General features: G+C 44.6%; 1 protein-coding gene across 1 annotated transcript in view; it reads left to right on the top strand.

Annotated features, from left to right (window-relative positions):
• The window catches only part of hmcn1 (hemicentin 1), a 271,629-nt gene that overhangs the window by 190,238 nt on the left and 61,434 nt on the right, over window positions 1-19,957 (top strand). Inside the window, 14 exon segments of the mRNA XM_046300125.1 lie at window positions 470-593; window positions 1,165-1,266; window positions 1,979-2,155; window positions 3,235-3,386; window positions 3,517-3,640; window positions 7,525-7,700; window positions 7,971-8,067; window positions 14,268-14,390; window positions 14,681-14,836; window positions 14,944-15,228; window positions 16,242-16,409; window positions 18,095-18,208; window positions 19,399-19,485; window positions 19,642-19,833. Coding sequence (XP_046156081.1) covers window positions 470-593; window positions 1,165-1,266; window positions 1,979-2,155; window positions 3,235-3,386; window positions 3,517-3,640; window positions 7,525-7,700; window positions 7,971-8,067; window positions 14,268-14,390; window positions 14,681-14,836; window positions 14,944-15,228; window positions 16,242-16,409; window positions 18,095-18,208; window positions 19,399-19,485; window positions 19,642-19,833 — 2,077 coding nt within the window.

Raw genomic sequence — 19,957 nt, 5'->3', positions numbered from 1 at the left:
ATTCTAAGTCCCAGTTACAGTAATACTCTAGATGTTATTGTTATTCTAAGTCCCAGTTACAGTAATACTCTAGATGTTATTGTTATTCTGTCCCAGTTACAGTAATACTCTAGATGTTATTGTTATTCTTAGTCCCAGTTACAGTAATACTCTAGATGCTATTGTTATTCTAAGTCCCAGTTACAGTAATACTCTAGATGTTATTGTTATTCTGTCCCAGTTACAGTAATACCCTAGATGTTATTGTTATTCTTAGTCCCAGTTACAGTAATACTCTAGATGTTATTGTTATTCTAAGTCCCAGTTACAGTAATACTCTAGATGTTATTGTTATTCAAAGTCCCAGTTACAGTAATACTCTAGATGTTATTATTATTCTAAGTCCCAGTTACAGTAATACTCTAGATGATATTGTTATTCTTCCAGCTGGTCAGATGTAGTTCATGTGTGTGTTTCCGTGTTTCCATAGCTGGAGGCGGCCGGTAGGACACTGCATATCACGGAGGCCAGACTAGAGGATGCTGGGAGATATACATGTGTGGCAACAAACGCAGCAGGAGAGACCCAGCAACACATCCGCCTCAGTGTCCATGGTAACAGCAGATCCAAAACTCCCCAAACTCTCACTAGGTTTCTCTTCCTTGTCTGTCTACTTCTCCTTTTCCATCCTTCTTCACCTCTTCCTCTTGCTCAGTGTCTCTCCCACCCATCTCTTTCTTGTTCACTCTCTCCCTCTCTCTTTCACTCTTCTGTCTCCCACTCCCACACTCTCTCCCTCTCTCTTTCACTCTTCTGTCTCCCTCTCCCACACTCTCTCCCTCTCTCTTTCACTCTTCTGTCTCCCTCTCCCACACTCTCTCCCTCTCTCTTTCACTCTTCTGTCTCCCTCTCCCACACTCTCTCCCTCTCTCTTTCACTCTTCTGTCTCCCTCTCCCACACTCTCTCCCTCTCTCTTTCACTCTTCTGTCTCCCTCTCCCACACTCTCTCCCTCTCTCTTTCACTCTTCTGTCTCCCTCTCCCACACTCTCTCCCTCTCTCTTTCACTCTTCTGTCTCCCTCTCCCACACTCTCTCCCTCTCTCTTTCACTCTTCTGTCTCCCTCTCCCACACTCTCTCTGCGTCTGCTGTGTCTGCTACTAAACCATATTATGCCATTCTACAGAGCCTCCAAGTGTCCCTTATTCTGGAGAGACCTTCAATGAGACCATCATAGCAGGCTACCCCATCCAGCTGGAGTGCAAGGCCACAGGGAGTCCAGTTCCTGGTAAGACCTCTCCAACCCTAACCCTTGACTTCTACTAAGTTATATTACTTACTACAATATAAAACCACATACCAATGTGCATATTCAACTTTTTTTTATTTTCAAAACAGCGGGTGTTTCTCTAAAGATCTAATATCACTGGAATATTTTCACGAGCAAGCTGTTTTAAGCAATTGCAAGCTTCTAAGGAAGACATTTTATTAGAGAGAATTTATTTCCCCTGCATCTATGCCCCCTTGGCAGACTGGCTATGTTGGCATGGTGATCTGTAGTCTAGTTTATGGATCAATAAGAGCAGCCTTTTGAGAACCAATAACGCTTTTAGATTCAATACTTTATGGCAATATTTTATACTTTATTCAGTACTTTATGGCATTATGTTATACTTTATTCAATACTGTATGGCTGTAAAGAAAACTGGATGGAGAACAACTGATAGAGGCTAGCTGTGTCTACATGTGGTGAAAACAGTGGACATACCTTCATCCTTCCTCTTCATCTCGTATCTGAGAAGAACTGAATAGGTCTTTAATATTATACCCCCAAAGGTACACTAGACTGGAAATTCCATACAGTATCTATCCATCATATTTCTTTCACACTGAGAGAAGCCAGATAAGCTTAACTTAAAGAATGAAGGAAGAGGATAGATTTCATGAGCATCTGGACACCGTCTTTACCTGTATTTTCTTATCTGTGTCGATGCGGTCAGCCATTACCTGGTACAAGGACGGTCGCCCTCTAACCAGCGCAGCCGGGGTGACCATCCTGAAGCGCGGTCAGCTGCTGGAGATCGACCGTGCTCAGCTGTCCGACGCCGGGCTGTACCGGTGTATAGCGGTCAACGTGGCCGGAACCTCAGAGCTCTCTCACAGGCTGCAGGTGTACGGTGAGTGAACGTCCACATAAAGTACTACGACAGCATCATGACCACATTGTGTTGGTCAGATGTGTAAAAAAATGGATGAATGGAGGATCAGGTTGGGTCAGTGCCCACCTGACAGATGCAGGTCATTAGTTACACACTGACAGACAAATACAGATGCCTTTGGACCAGTCAGCCAATAACATGTTCCTGTCTCGATTCAAAGGGCTTTTGAGACGGGGATGTCAGAACACTCTTAACCCAGTCCCAGTATAGCAACGCTCAGTGAACATTAGACACTGAAGGATGATTAAAACACATTAACATCCTATTAAATCCTTATGAAGGCCTACGGCATTATTCTGCTTTGTGGGACAAACAGACCCATTTATCTACCTCTTTCATGTGAACACAGGATTTGATGATGATGGTGAGGATGATAAACAATGTGGATCACCAGACAGGGTGATATCATCAGATAAGGCCATGACTAGAGCTTCTTTTCTAGGGGAATCTTAACATGAGATCACCGCATCAGTCGACTTTTTATCGCAAATCTCACATTGACACCAGTGCATGATGGACATGAGTAACGTGCACAGATCTGAAGTTAGGATTGGTCCCTAGGAGTGTATGAGACGCGAGAGACTTAAATGGCACCCTATTCACTATATAGTACACTACTTTAGTATACTACTTTAGCCCATAGGGCTCTGGTCTAAAGTAGTGTACTATATAGGGAATATGTCTAAAGTGGTGTACTATATATGGAATAGAGCTTTGGTCTAATGTGGTGTACCATATAGGGAATAGGGCTCTGGTCTATAGTAGTGTACCATATAGGGAATAGGGCTCTGGTCTATAGTAGTGTACCATATAGGGAATAGGGCTCTGGTCTATAGTAGTGTACCATATAGGGAATAGAGCTTTGGTCTAATGTGGTGTACCATATAGGGAATAGGGCTCTGGTCTATAGTAGTGTACCATATAGGGAATAGGGCTCTGGTCTATAGTAGTGTACCATATAGGGAATAGAATGCCATTGGAGATGCAGCCTGTGTCTATGTGTGTGTGTGTGTAATGCTCCTCTACTCGCCTGGCAGTGCCCCCTGCCATCTCCAGCCGCAGTGCCATGGTGACAGTGGTGGTGAACGACCCTGCCAGGCTGGAGTGTGAGGCCACCGGCGTTCCTCTGCCAAGTCTCACCTGGCTCAAAGATGGCAGCCCTGTTGCCAGTGTCTCCGATGGCATACAGGTAACCGCCCAGCTCCTCAACATTTGTGTGTGTGTGTTTGTGTGTGTGCATATGTGTCTGTCTGCGCAACTGTTAATTTGTGTGTGTGTTTCTGACCTGTGTGCATGTGTGTGTCTCTCCTCCTCTGTAGGTGTTGTCCGGTGGTACAGTGCTGTCTCTCAGCAGTGCTCAGGTCAGTGATACAGGGAAGTACACCTGTGTGGCCGTCAACGCAGGAGGAGAGCAGCAGAGAGAATATGACCTGAGGGTGTACGGTGAGTCCAACCTCCCTCTGACCAAAACACATCTCCATGATCACCTTTAGATACTGCTTCCAGTTGTGTACTATCAATCCAGTTGTGTACTATCAATCCAGTTGTGTACTATCCATCCAGTTGTGTACTATCAATCCAGTTGTGTACTATCAATCCAGTTGTGTACTATCAATCCAGTTGTGTACTATGAATCCAGTGCATGAAAACACATTTTAGTCACCAGAGACATGATCTTATTTAACCCAGTGCTCTCTATAAGAACTTAGTTATTCTTATAGGTATTATGTTGTTTGTTATTGTACCAGCTCTACTGAATGACAGGGCCCTCCAATCTTTTCGAGCGTGAGAGCTACTTTTTAAAAAATGAAACATGTCATGAGCTACTAATATTTTTCAAACTTTCAAATATTAACATTCTTCTCCTCGCCCTTGTAACTCTTTCCAGGTCATTACTGTTCAAGAGAAAGTAGGACACTATGTTCAAGAGAAAGTAGGGCACTGTGTTTTCTGTCAATATACCTGGTAAAATAATGGTTCATAAACAACTCTAAGGTGGGACATATAAAACCCGTAATTCTTTCCCGAAGTTATGTTTTATATTTTCTCAAATTATGTTTTCTCAGTTTTATTTTTCCTGGTATTAGATTTTTTGTGTTTTTCACTCTCAACATCAGAATTGTTCATGGAGAAACAGCGAAATTGGATTTTCTGAGTCCATGCCAATGATTAAATCACATCGGAAGACCTTTTATTTTGGTGTGGAAGAAATACGCTGTATGACATACTGATACAAAGATATATTAAAATGTATGGAATGCTGAGTACCTCATCCGTGAGTTAATTTGTGGAATGTTCAAAGCGAGTCCAGTAAACATAACATACAGGATATACACGGCAACATTTTAATGACTGTTCAAAGAAGCTTTGACATGGCCATACTCCTGGGAAGGAAGTATGGTTTGTGTTCCAGTTTGGCATTTCAATAAACCTTGTCGTTTTTGCTTAGAGAGTTGATGTTGACAGCCAATTCGTTTTGAAAATACTACATTTGAATCATTTTTCTCAATTTAAAAAGAATTTGAGAGAAGTGATTGGAGTGTTATGAAGAGTTTCAGACAGATTGGCTCAGTGTGTGTGTGTGTGTGTGTGTGTGTGTGTGTGTGTGTGTGTGTGTGTGTGTGTGTGTGTGTGTGTGTGTGTGTGTGTGTGTGTGTGTGTGTGTGTGTGTGTGTGTGTGTGTGTGTGTGTGTGTGTGTGTGTGTAGGTGGGTATGAGTATGTCCAGGTGTGTGTGTTTGGATGTGTGTGCATTTGTGCGTGCCTGTACCCAAAATGCCCACATGTCTTCTGTTTCTTTAAAAAGATCAAAGGATGGCGTCCAGAGAAATGAAGACAGATTTGTTGTGGTAATTGCTACCACTCTAGAATGACTTCCTGTGTCTGGCCAAATAATCCTGCCAGCTAGCCTGTCTAAACCTTTCACATGACACGTGTGTTGTGTCTGTCCAGAGAAATACACATTTGAGGAAATGGGCTTTTAGTCAGTCCAGATTAGAAACGTTGTGGAAGGGAAATCAATCAAAGTGAGGACATATTTTAGGATTAGGCTGAAGTAGAGGTTTTTGATTGGCTTCAAAGTGGGATTACAGAGAAATTGCCTCTCATAACTATTAGACAGAGTGATTCAGTGTTGAAGTCAGAGACAGGGCCATTTTAAGGGAGGAGAACAGACATTTATTTTGTTTTCATTCTGAGACCTCTCTCTCTCTGTCTCTCTCTCTCTCTCTCTCTCTCTGTCTCTCTCTCTCAAAGCTTTCCTTAAGTTTGGGTCAGTCACAGTGGTCAGTTATTCTCCCACTGTGTACTCTCTGTTTAGGGCCAAATAGCATTCTAGTTTGCTCAGTTTTTTGTTAATTCTTTCCAATGTGTCAAGTAATTCTTTTTGCTTTCTCATGATTTGGTTGGGTCTAATTGTGCTGCTGTCCTGGGGCTCTGTGGGGTGTGTTTTTGTTTGTGAACAGTACCCCAGGACCAGCTTGCTTAGGGGCTCTTCTCCAGGTTCATCTCTCTGTAGGTGATGGCTTTGTTGTGGAAGGTTTGGGAATCGCTTCCTTTTAGGTGGTTGTAGAATTTAACGGCTCTTTTCTGGATTTTGATAATTAGTGGGTATCGGCATAATTCTGCTCTGCATGCATTATTTGGTGTTCTACGTTGCACACGGAGGATATTTTTGCAGAATTCTGCATGCAGAGTCTCAATTTGGCATTTGTCCCATTTTGTGAAATCTTGGTTGGTGAGCAGACCCCAGACCTCACAACCATAAAGGGCAATGGGCTTTATGACTGATTCAAGTATTTTTAGCCAGATCCTAATTGGTATGTTGAATTGTATGTTCCTTTTGATGGCATAGAATGCCCTTCTTGCCTTGTCTCTCAGATCGTTCACAGCTTTGTGGAAGTTACCTGTGGCGCTGATGTTTAGGCCAAGGTATATATATAGTTTTTTGTGTGCTCTAGGGCAATGGTGTCTAGATGGAATTTGTATTTGTGGTCCTGGCGACTTTTTTGGAACACTATTATTTTGTCTTACTGAGATTTACTGTCAGGGCCCAGGTCTGGCAGAATCTGTGCAGAATATCTAGGTACTGCTGTAGGCCCTCCTTGGTTGCTGACAGAGGCACCAGATCATCAGCAAACAGTAGACATTTGACTTCAGATTCTAGTAGGTTGAGGCCGGGTGCTGCAGACTTTTCTAGTTCCAGCGCCAATTCGTTGATATATATGTTGAAAAGGGTGGGGCTTAAGGGTGGGGCTTAAGCTGCATCCCTGTCTCACCCCACAAAAATGTACGAGTCTGCTGTTAATGACAATGCAGAAGATTTTCCCAAGGTTGCTGTTGACGCATATTACACGGTAGTTATTGGGGTCAAATTTGTCTCCACTTTTGTGGATTGGGGGGGGATCAGTCCTTGGTTCCAAATATTGGGGAAGATGCCAGAGCTAAGGATGATGTTAAAGAGTTTTACTATAGCCAATTGGAATTTGTTGTCTGTATATTTGATCATTTCATTAAGGATACCATCAACACCACATGCCTTTTTTTTGGGTTGGAGGGGTTTTATTTTGTTCTGTAGCTCATTCAAGGTAATTGGAGAATCCCCTATCTGCCTCTCTGTCTCTGTCTGTCTATTGGTCTGTCTTTCTCTCTCTGTCTGACACTCTCTCTGACTTTCTCACTCTTTCTTTCATTTTCTTTCTCTTTCTCTCTTTTTCTCTCTCTCTCCTTTTTATTCTCTCTCTCTCTCTCTCTCTCTCTCTCTGTCTCTCTCTCTCCATGAGGTCAGTGTCTGGGTCCGATAACGGCCCAGTGCCAGCTACATCGTGGGAAATGTAGTCAGCTCTTGACAAGGAGTGACAACCAAAGTTCAAGAACTGTCTTGGAACTCTAGAGAGAGGAACTGTTCTAACCAGATCCTCTGAAGCTATAACAGATGGTGAAAGCCTGTTGAAGTGACTCAGCCTGGCTCAGTTCGTTATCTGACTCTATTTGACAGCAGCTCATTGTTAAGCTGATCTAGCCCAGGATGTAGTGGTACCATATAGGACTGGCACCAGACTTATACATTGTCAGAGCTGTGGAATGGCATTGTTTGTTGCTTACAGTCTTAGGTGTGGGTAAGAGTCAACAAGTCAATTTCTTGTTGAGGTATATTTTTGGGACCATTTTCTCCAGGGGTGAAAATGGGTTCACCGGATTCCCAATGTGAAATAATTTTGACATGTAAACTTTTAAGTGAGTTAAGGGATTTTACATTGTTGGGTTCCCACTTTCCAGTGTGACTTTTTATTGTCGCTGACGCTGCTTCTGTGTATTTATGTGTTACAGTGCCACCCAACATCATGGGTGAGGAGGTGAATGCCACTGTAATGCTGGGTCGCTCGGTAGAGCTGCGTTGCCAGAGTGACGCGATCCCTCCTCCCACTCTGTCCTGGCGCAAAGATGGCCGCCCGCTCTTCAGGAAGCCAGGACTGACCGTGTCGGAGGATGGGAGTGTGCTGAAGGTACGGTCCAATTTCTATCCTTCCTTCCCTCTCTCTCTCTCTCTCTCTCTCTCTCTCTCTCTCTCTCTCTCTCTATCTCTCTCTGTCTCTCTCTCATTCTCTCGCTCTCTCTCGCGCTCTCTCTCTCTTTCTCTATCTATTTATATCTAACCCTACTCTCTACACACCTCTCTGACTCTCCATGCCTCTCATTGATTATTGATTTTGACTGGTAGGTTGACAGGCCTATCCTATCTCTTGTATCTTACTCTCTGTGAATGTGATTGGCAGATTGACAGTGCTCAGGTGCAGGACTCCGGCAGATACACCTGTGAGGCCACCAATATCGCTGGCAAGACTGAGAAGAACTACAACCTCAATGTCTGGGGTGAGTTGCTGCTCTGTCTGTCTGTCTGTCTGTCTGTCTGTCTGTCTGTCTGTCTGTCTGTCTGTCTGTCTGTCTGTCTGTCTGTCTGTCTGTCTGTCTGTCTGTCTGTCTGTCTGTCTGTCTGTCTGTCTGTCTGTCTGTCTGTCTGTCTGTCTGTCTGTCTGTCTGTCTGTCTGTCTGTCTGTCTGTCTGTCTGTCTGTCTGTCTGTCTGTCTGTCTGTCTGTCTGTCTGTCTGCCTATCTGCCTATCTGCCTATCTGCCTGTCTGTCTGTCTGTGCACATCATGTGTTTTCAAAATAAAACAAAAATATAAACACAACAGGTAAAGTGTTGATCCCATGTTTCATGAGCTGAAATTTGAAAAAAATCCCAGAAATGTTCCATATGCACAAAAAGCTTATTTCTCTCAAATGTTGTGCACAAATTAGTTTACATCCCTGTTAGCATTTCTCCTTTGCCAATATAATCCATCTACCTGACAAGGGTGGCATATCAAGAAGCTGATTAAACAACATGATCACTAGACCCCATGCTCACTCGGCTACTCACATGCTCACTCGGTATGCCTCTCCCTAATGTCAATATGCCTTATCCATTGCTATTTTGGTTAGTGATTATTGTCTTATTTCACTGTAGTGACACATGCAGGGACCTCACCTGGTTTAAATGGTGTCTCTAGAGACAATACCTCTCTCATCGTCACTCAATGCCTAGGTTTACCTCCACTGTATTCACATCCTACTATACCCTTGTCTGTACATTTTACTCTCTGTTCCGAACGTACTAGACGACCAGTTCTTATAGTCTTTAGCTGTACCCTTATCCTACTCCTCCTCTATTCCTCTGGTGATGTAGAGGCTAATCCAGGCCCTGCAGTGCCTAGCTCCACTCCCATTCCCCAGGCGCTCTATTTGTTGACTTCTGTAACCATAAAAACCTTGGTTTCATGCATGTTAACATTAGAAGCCTCCTCCCTAAGTTTGTTTTATTCACTGCTTTAGCACACTCTGCCAACCCGGATGTCCTAGCCGTGTTTGAATCCTGGCTTAGGAAGGCCACCAAAAACCCTGAAATGTCCATCCCTAACTATAACATTTCCCGACAAGATAGAACTGCTAAAGGGGGCGGAGTTGCAATCTACTGCTGAGTTCTGTCTTACTATCCAGGTCTGTGCCCAAACAATTTGAGCTTCTACTTAAAAAAAAACACCTTTCCAGAAACAAGTCTCTCACCGTTGCCGCTTGCTTTAGACCACCTTCTGCCCCCGGCTGTGCCCTGGACACCATATGTGAATTGATCGCCCCCCATCTATCTTCAGATATCTTCAGATCTATCCTCGTACTGTTAAGTGACCTAAACTGGGACATGCTTAACACCCCGGCCGTCCTACAATCTAAACTAGATGCCCTCAATCTCACACAAATTATCAGTGAACCTACCAGGTACAACCCCAAATCCGTAAACACTGCACCCTCAAAGATATCATCCTAACCAACCAGGATCTCAGTGATCACTGCCTCATTGCCTGCGTCCGTAATGGGTCTGCGGTCAAACAACCACCCCTCATCACTGTCAAACGCTCCCTTAAACACTTCAGCAAGCAGCCTTTCTAATCGACCTGGCCTGGGTATCCTTGAAGGATATTGACCTCATTCCATCAATAGAGGATGCCTGGTTATTCTTTAAAAGTGCTTTCCTCACCATCTTAAATAAGCATTCCCCATTTAAAACATTTTGAACCAGGAACGGATATACCCATTGGTTCACTCCAGACCTGACTGCCCTTGACCAGCATAAACACATGCTGTGGCGTACTGCATTAGCATCGAATAGCCCCCGCCATATGCAACTTTTCAGGGAGGTTAGGAACCAATATACACAGGCAGTTAGGAAAGCAAAGGTTAGCTTTTTCAAAAAGAGATTTGCATCCTGTAGCACAAACTCCCAAAAGTTCTGGGACACTGTAAAGTCCATGGAGAATAAGGGCACCTCCTCCCAGCTGCCCACTGCACTGAGGCTAGGAAACACTGTCATCACCGATAAAGCCACGGTAATTGAGAATTTCAAGAAGCATTTTTATACAGCTGGCCATACTTTCCACCTGGCTACCCCTACCCTGGTCAACAGCCCTGTACCCCCCACAGCAACTTGCCCAAGCCTCCCCCATTTCTCCTTCACCCAAATCCAGATAGCTGATGTTTTGAAAGAGCTGCAAAATCTGGACCCCTACAAATCAGCCGGGCTAGACAATCTGGACCCTCTCTTTCTAAAATTATCCGCCGCAATTGTTGCAACACCTATTACTATCCTGTTCAACCTATCTTTCGTATCGTCTGAGATCCCCAAAGATTGGAAAGTTGCCATGGTCATCCCCCTCTTCAAAGGGGGAGACACTCTAGACCCAAACTGTTGCAGACCTATATCTATCCTACCTTTCTAAGGTTTTCGAAAGCCAAGTTAACTGACAGATCAGTTCGAATCCCACCGTACCTTCTCCGCTATGCAATCTGATTTCCGAGCTGGTCATGGGTGCACCTCAGCCACTCTCAAGGTCCTAAACGATATCATAACCGCCATCGATAAGAGACAGTACTGTGCAGCTGTATTCATCAACCATGGCCAAGGCTTTCGACTCTGTCAATCACCACATTCTTATCGGCAGACTCAACAGCCTTGGTTTCTCAAATGACTGCCTTGCCTGGTTCACCAACTACTTCTCAGACAGTGTGTCAAATCGGAGGGCCTGTTGTCCGGACCTCTGGCAGTCTCTATAGGGATGCCACAGGGTTCAATTCTTGGGCCGACTCTTTTCCCTGTTGATTCTCTGATCCACCTCTATGCAGACGACACCATTCTGTATACTTCTGGCCCTTCTTTTTACACTGTGTTAACTAACCTCCAGACGAGCTTCAATGCCATACAACTCTCCTTCTGTGGCCTCCAACTTTTCTTAAATGCAACTAAATGCATGCTCTTCAACCGATCGCTGCCAGCACCTGCCCGCCCGTCCAGCATCAATACTCTGGATGGTTCTGACTTAGAATATGTGAACAACTACAAATACCTAGGTGTCTGGTTAGACTGTAAACTCTCCTTCCAGGCTCACATTAAGCATCTCAAATCCAATATTTTATCTAGAATCAGCTTCCTATTTCGCAACAAAGCATCCTTCACTCATGCTGCCATTCATACCCTCATAAAACTGACTATCCTACTGATTCTTGACTTCAGCAATGTCATTTACAAAATAGCCTCCAACACTCTACTCAGCAAATTGGATGCAGTCTATCACAGTGCCATCCGTTTTGTCACCAAATACTACCCACCACTGCGAACTGTATGCTCTCGTTGGTTGGCCCTTGCTTCATATTCGTCGCCAAACCCACTCGCTCCAGGTCATCTATAAGTCTTTGCTAGGTAAAGCCCCACCTTATCTCATCTCACTGATCACCATAGCAGCACCCACCCGTAGCACATGCTCCAGCAGGTATATTTTACTGGTTACCCCTAAAGCCAATTTCCCTTTCCTTCCAGTTCTAAGCTGGTGTGATGAGGGTTGAATAATGTGCATAATGTGATGAGTGTTGAATAATGTGATGAGGGTTGAATAATGTGATGAGGGTTGAATAATGTGATGAGGGTTGAATAATGTGATGAGGGTTGAATAATGTGATGAGGGTTGAATAATGTGATGAGGGTTGAATAATGTGCGCCCCAGTATTGTGATGTATTGTATTGTATTGTGATGATGGTTGACGCTCTAACCACTAGGCTACCCTGCCGCCCCAGTATTGTGATGTATTGTATTGTATTGTGATGATGGTTGACGCTCTAACCACTAGGCTACCCTGCCGCCCCAGTATTGTGATGTATTGTATTGTGATGATGGTTGACGCTCTAACCACTAGGCTACCCTGCTACCCTGCCCCCAGTATTGTGATGTATTGTATTGTGATGATGGTTGACGCTCTAACCACTGCCGCCCCAGTATTGTGATGTATTGTATTGTGATGAGGCTACCCTGCCGCCCCAGTATTGTGATGTATTGTATTGTGATGATGGTTGACGCTCTAACCACTAGGCTACCCTGCCGCCCCAGTATTGTGATGTATTGTATTGTGATGATGGTTGACGCTCTAACCACTAGGCTACCCTGCCGCCCCAGTATTGTGATGTATTGTATTGTGATGATGGTTGACGCTCTAACCACTAGGCTACCCTGCCGCCCCAGTATTGTGATGTATTGTATTGTGATGATGGTTGACGCTCTAACCACTAGGCTACCCTGCCGCCCCAGTATTGTGATGTATTGTATTGTGATGATGGTTGACGCTCTAACCACTAGGCTACCCTGCCGCCCCAGTATTGTGATGTATTGTATTGTGATGATGGTTGACGCTCTAACCACTAGGCTACCCTGCCGCCCCAGTATTTGTGATGTATTGTATTGTGATGTTGACGCTCTAACCACTAGGCTGCCGCCCCAGTATTGTGATGTAATTGTGATGATTGACGCTCTAACCACTAGGCTACCCTGCCGCCCCAGTATTGTGATGTATTGTATTGTGATGATGGTTGACGCTCTAACCACTAGGCTACCCTGCCGCCCCAGTATTGTGATGTATTGTATTGTATTGTGATGATGGTTGACGCTCTAACCACTAGGCTACCCTGCCGCCCCAGTATTGTGATGATGTATTTGTGATGGTTGCTCTAACCACTAGGCTGAGCCCCAGTATTGTGATGTATTGTATTGTGATGATGGTTGACGCTCTAACCACTAGGCTACCCTGCCGCCCCAGTATTGTGATGTATTGTATTGTGATGATGGTTGACGCTCTAACCACTAGGCTACCCTGCCGCCCCAGTATTGTGTATTGTATTGTATTGTGATGGTTGATCTAACCACTAGGCTACCCTGCCGCCCCAGTATTGTGATGTATTGTATTGTATTGTGATGATGGTTGACGCTCTAACCACTAGGCTACCCTGCCGCCCCAGTATTGTGATGTATTGTATTGTATTGTGATGATTGTAGGCTACCCTGCCGCCCCAGTATTGTGATGTATTGTATTGTATTGTGATGATGGTTGACGCTCTAACCACTAGGCTACCCTGCCGCCCCAGTATTGTGATGTGATTGATATGGTTGACGCTCTAACCACTAGGCTACCCTGCCGCCCCAGTATTGTGATGATGGTTGACGCTCTAACCACTAGGCTACCCTGCCGCCCCAGTATTGTGATGTATTGTATTGTATTGTGATGATGGTTGACGCTCTAACCACTAGGCTACCCTGCCGCCCCAGTATTGTGATGTATTGTATTGTATTGTGATGATGGTTGACGCTCTAACCACTAGGCTACCCAGTATTGTGATGTATTGTATTGTATTGTGATGATGGTTGACGCTCTAACCACTAGGCTACCCTGCCGCCCCAGTATTGTGATGTATTGTATTGTGTTGAGCGTTGACGCTCTAACCACTAGGCTACCCTGCCGCCCCAGTATTGTGATGTATTGTATTGTATTGTGATGATGGTTGACGCTCTAACCACTAGGCTACCCTGCCGCCCCAGTATTGTGATGTATTGTATTGTATTGTGATGATGGTTGACGCTCTAACCACTAGGCTACCCTGCCGCCCCAGTATTGTGATGTATTGTATTGTGATGATGGTTGACGCTCTAACCACTAGGCTACCCTGCCGCCCCAGTATTGTGATGTATTGTATTGTGTTGATGGTTGACGCTCTAACCACTAGGCTACCCTGCCGCCCCAGTATTGTGATGTATTGTATTGTGATGATGGTTGACGCTCTAACCACTAGGCTACCCTGCCGCCCCAGTATTGTGATGTATTGTATTGTATTGTGATGATGGTTGACGCTCTAACCACTGAGGCTAACCACCTACCCTGCCGCCCCAGTATTGTGATGTATTGTATTGTATTGTGATGATGGTTGACGCTCTAACCACTAGGCTACCCTGCCGCCCCAGTATTGTGATGTATTGTATTGTATTGTGATGATGGTTGACGCTCTAACCACTAGGCTACCCTGCCGCCCCAGTATTGTGATGTATTGTATTGTATTGTGATGAGCACCCCCGTTTTTTTCTTATTGTTATGACAGGTTACTCGATTAACACTCCGTTCATAATGCCATCCCAGTAGTGTAAATATCCCCTGTGTATCCCCAGTCTCTCCCAGTATCCGGGGTTCAGAGGATGTGTCTCCCATGACAGTGATTGAGGGAAGTCTGATCACTCTGGTGTGTGAGTCCAGTGGCATTCCACCTCCCAGCCTCACCTGGCGCAAGAACGGTAAGAAGGATCGGTGTGTGTGTGTGTGCGTGTGTACGAGTGTATGAGTGTATGAGTGTGTGTATGTGTGAGTCCAGTGGCATTCCACCGCCCAGCCTCACCTGGAGCAAGAATGGTAAGAAGTATTGGTGTGTGAGTGCATGCGTTTGGGAGTGTGTGTATGACTGTGTGTGTGTGTGTATGTTTGTGTGTGTGTGTTATTTGAGAGAGCGTGTGTGTGTATGAGAGTGTGTGTGTGTGTGTGTGCGTGTGCAGTTGTTTATCTTTGTGTGTGTGTATTTTTCTCTCAGGTTCAGAGTTGAAGTCGGACTCGAGGGTCCGGGCCCTGTCGGGGGGTCGTCAGCTACAGATCTCCGGTGTTGAGAGGACAGACTCCGCCTCTTACACCTGCATCGCCTCCAACGCCGCCGGCAACGCAGCCAAGGAATACAGCCTGCAGGTGTATGGTACGAAAATAGTACAGAAACCTCACAGTGCTAAAAACGTGTATGTGTGTGTGTGTGTGTGTCCTCAGGAGGGCATGCTCTTCACTCACTCTCTCCTCTCACTGCAGTCCGCCCTTCCATCAGCCTCAGTGAGGGGACCGCAGGAAATGACATCACCATGACGAGGGGAGGAGACATCACCCTGCAGTGCGAGGCTGACGGCGTGCCCCGCCCAGCGGTCACATGGCTGAAGGACGGTAGACCAATCACAGGCCAGCGTGGGGCTCAGGTGTTAAATGAGGGGCGGCTACTACAAATCAAGGACGCCAAGGTTTCGGACACGGGGCGCTACACGTGTGTGGCGGTGAATGTGGCGGGACAGGCCGACAGCAAGCATGATGTCAACGTACACGGTGAGACTCTCGTCAACATAGCATAACTTGGAATAGAGAGTGGAAGGGAGGGGGTGATGCATTACACTGGACTATATAGCTGGAAGAAACGTATTCTGTACCTGCTAATATTATCATATTTTTGTGTCTCAGTTCCTATCAGCAGTTTGTGACCATATTCTGTACCTGCTAATATTGTGATATTTTTGTGTCTCAGTTCCTATCAGCAGTTTGTGACCACATTCTGTACATGATATATGGTGTGTGTGTGTTTTGGTTTTACTATCCTTGTGGAGACCATAAGTCCTCACAAGGATGGTAGAACAAGGAACATTTGGACAAGTGGTCCCCACAAGAATAAATGCTATTTTAGGCTTAGGGATTAGGTTTAGGGTTAGGTTGAGATTTAAGGTTAGGGGTTAGGTTTAGGGTTACAAATTAGGGTTAGGTTGAGATTTAAGGTTAGGGGTTAGGTTTAAGGTTACAAATTAGGGTTAGATTGAGATTTAGGTTTAGGGGTTAGGTTTAGGGTTACAAATTAGGGTTAGGTTGAGATTTAGGCTTAGGGGTTAGGTTTAGGGTTACAAATTAGGGTTAGGTTGAGATTTAGGGTTAGGGGTTAGGTTTAGGGTTACAAATTAGGGTTAGGTTGAGATTTAGGGTTAAGGGTTAGGTTTAGGGTTACAAATTAGGGTTAGGTTGAGATTTAAGGTTAGGGGTTAGGTTTAAGGTTACAAATTAGGGTTAGATTGAGATTTAGGTTTAGGGGTTAGGTTAAGGGTTACAAATTAGGGTTGGGTTGAGATTTAGTCTTAGGGGTTAGGTTAAGGGTTACAAATTAGGGTTAGGTTGAGATTTAGGCTTAGGGGTTAGATTTAGGGTTACAAATTAGGGTTAGGTTGAGATTTAGGCATAGGGGTTAGGGAAAATAGGATTTTGAAGGGAATCAATTGTTTGGTCTCCGCAATGATAGTAATATAAATGTTTGTGTTAATGCGTGTCTTAATATACATGTATGTACTTCCTCTCTCCAGTCCCCCCCAGTATCAGTGGTCAGACCCAGGTCCCAGAGAATGTGAGTGTGGTGGTGAACAACCCTGTGGCTCTGACCTGTGAGGCCTCCGGCATCCCCCTTCCTGCTATCACCTGGCTGAAGGACGGACGGCCAATCAGAGCCTCCAGCTCTGTCCGCGTCCTCTCAGGTTAGCTCCCCATTCGGTCTGGCTTGTGTGACATCATCTTGGTGAAGATGGTTAAGATGGCTGTCGTTAACTTGTATCCTTACAACCGTCTGTTGCTATGACAACGCTTTGTATCCTTATCCCCCTCATTTCCTTTCTGCTTAATGTCAGGTCACATGGTCAGGAATAAAGGTCCTTCTAGTTAAGTGGCCAAGGGAAGTAGACGAGGAAAGGAACCCATGTTGGAGAAGTACAGCAATAATCAGGGCCTTCTATTACAACAATGGTCTCTGGTACTATCTAGCCACATCGTCTGACTCTCTGTGGAGTCACGTTGATCAATCTGTCTCCCAGCTACAGTTGAAAGGACCAAACAGTTGCACTACATCAACTGTAATGTGATCAGTAGGACGAAGGCCAGGTGGTGTGGTGGTTTCTACACACACGAGGTGGTGTGTAGAAAGACAAACCTCTGGGAGAAGGCAGGAGTTTTTCTTGTTGAACGCTTTAACAAGCTGCTCTCTTTGTGCGTCCAAAGACAACAGTCAGCGGTTCTGACTGCAGCTAGACTCAGGCCACGTCCCAACTGCCACCCTGTTCCCTAGATAGTTTACTACTTTTGACCAGGGCTCTTGTTCAAAAATAGTGCACTCGATCGGGAACAGGGTTGCAGTTGGGACGAACCCTCGACCTCCTGAAGTTATGGTAGTCACTTTACCTCAGTCACTTCCTTTACCGTCCTAACTCACTCTATTACAAATACAGCCTCAAACATGGACCCGCGGTCTGACCAGCGGTCACACACATCAACCGCAGCCTGACCGCCTTTTCAGGCTAGAGGATGTGAGGAAAGGGGATATGGCAGTTGTGATTGTGGTCAGCCAGGGAAATGGATTTGTGAGGTGATTACTGGTTCAAACTCTGTGGGGTGTGGTCAGTAATTCTCCACTGAAGCAGGCAAGCCAAGTTAACATTATATACATTTATTGCACGTTCAGCTGTAAATTTAAGAAACATTTATCTAAAAAAAAGACAGCTATAAAATAATGATTTAATCCTACAAAAAAAATGATTTAATCCCACCATAAAAATAATGATTTGATCATACCATAAAAATAAATAAGCTCAGTCCTCTTCTAAGAGCCACATCTGTCTGGGACAATTTTCTACTTGAAATCAGAGAACATTGTGCTACTTGTCCTCTGGGATGGATCTGATGTGCTCCTTGAAGTTGGTGTTGAGTTTGTGTGTATGTGTGCGTGTGTGAGTGTGTGCGTACGCGCGCATGGCCGTGTGTGTGTGAACTGGTTTCTGTGTCCAGATAATAACTGTTGTTTTTGAAGTAAAAAAGAGAGAAAATAGGAACCGATCTGAGTTCATCTGTTTGAGTGGGTGTGTTTGAACAGCTGTGTCTTGGTCAGTGTATCCTGTTTCACACAGCTAAATGGATTTTTTAGTGCCCCAGAAAGCAAACTGCATGGAAGCCACAATTGTGATGTGAGAGGGAGCATTTTGTCTGTTTGCACCTCTTTAGGCTCAAAACTGTCCCAAATTGCATCATATTCCCTATGTAAAGGAAGGAAATATTTTACCATTTGGGAAGCAGAATAAATATTGACTTTAGATTAAGTTTTGAAAAAGACCAATCAAAGACACAGTGATTATTTAGAGACTTGAGCTCAACCAAGTATTGACTTGTTTGTCAGGAGGGCGGAGCCTTCGTCTGATGCACGCAGCAGTGGAGGATGCTGGGAGATACAGCTGCATTGTGTCCAACACGGCCGGAGAGGAGAGGAAGAACTTTGACCTGGACATCCTGGGTAATGACGTCAATGACCTTTATCTTATCTCTCAGGCCTTTGACCTGAGAGAGAAATATGTTTTGCAGTATGACACTGGTGGATATTGTGATAGTGAGAATACCTGATAACCACTAATGGACGGACTTAACATGAACAACCAGTTTGAACGCAATGAAGCCTTCATAATCCCATTATAACGCCTACATAGATGGTTGAGGGCTGAGGGTTGGTACAGTAGTTGGTCAGTACAGTAGTTGTATTGCTTTTAACCTGGCCAAAAGCCAGAGAAAATGTTGGCTGGATTCACGTGTTGTGAATCCAGCCAACATATCAGATTTCAAAAAGTCTTTTCGGCGAAAGCAAACGATGCTATTATCTGAGGATAGCACTTCCGTAAACAAAGAGAGAGAAGCATATTTCAACCCTGCAGGCGCGGCACAAAACGCACAAATAAAAATATAAATCATGCCTTACCTTTGACAAGCTTCTTCTGTTCTGTCCAAAATGTTCCATAAACATCACAAATGGTCCTTTTGTTTGATTAATTCCGTCGATATTTATCCAAAATAACAATTTATTCGGCGCGTTTGATCCAGAAAAACACCGGTTCCAACATGCGCAACGTGACTACAAAATATCTCAAAAGTTACCTGGAAACTTAGACAACACATTTCAAACTACTTTTGTAACACAACTTTAGGTATTTTTTAAAGTAAATAATCGATAACATTGAAGACGGGATGTGTTTAATACAGGAAGAAAACAAACTGACGCCACCTTTCTGGTCACGCGACTCTCACAAACAGTACATTTAAAGTGACCCTCGTTTTGAACAGGGTTACTTCTTCATTACACAAAGGAAAAACCTCAACCAATTTCTAAAGACTGGTGACATCCAGTGGAAGTGGTAGGAACTGCAAGAAGGTCCCTTAGAAATCTGGATTCCCAATGAAAACTCATTGAAAAGAGAGTGACCTCAATTTTTTTAAATTCTGAATGGTTTGTCCTCAGGGTTTCGCCTGCTACATAAGTTCTGTTATACTCACAGACATGATTCAAACTGTTTTAGAAACTTCTAATAATATGCATATTTTACCTTCTGGGGATGAGTAGCAGGCAGTTTAATTTGAGCATGCATTTCATCCGGACGTAAAAATACTGCCCCTGTCACCAAGAAGTTAACCCTTTCCATGCATGTCATCTTCCAGTCCCCCCTAGCATTGTGGATGAAGGCACGGTGCAGGATGCCAAGGTCAAGGAGAAACACAACGTGACCCTGACCTGTGAGGTTGCAGGTCAGTGACATCATGGCAACACAACTCCACAATGACTAAAGTCTGAACATGTCTCAATCCAAAATAGACTATTTTACAGTTCATACATACTGTAACAGGAAATTATCTCACCATCCCGATGGTCGCTAAGATGACCTATTATTAACCGTTACCTAGGTAACCCAGTGCCGGAGATCACCTGGCTGAAGGACGGACAGTCATTAGGGACAGACAGACGTCACCAGGTGTTGTCTCACGGACGGTACCTGCAGATATCTGGTGCCCAGGTGGATGACACGGGCAGGTACAGCTGCCTTGCACACAACAGAGCAGGAGACCGCAGCAGACACTTCAACCTCAATGTACTGGGTAGGAGGACAACTACTCTCTCAGTATATTGTATTTACGTATGTATCCTTTATTTATACTGGTATAAAAAGATCCCATTGAGGTCACATTTTCAGAGGTTTTGTAGGAGGCTTCTCTCAGTAAG

The sequence above is a fragment of the Oncorhynchus gorbuscha genome, linkage group LG15 (genome assembly GCF_021184085.1).
Source record: "Oncorhynchus gorbuscha isolate QuinsamMale2020 ecotype Even-year linkage group LG15, OgorEven_v1.0, whole genome shotgun sequence".
Lineage (NCBI taxonomy): Eukaryota > Metazoa > Chordata > Actinopteri > Salmoniformes > Salmonidae > Oncorhynchus > Oncorhynchus gorbuscha.
Note: the sequence above shows the minus strand (reverse complement) of the source record. Positions and strands in the feature narration are given on the sequence as shown.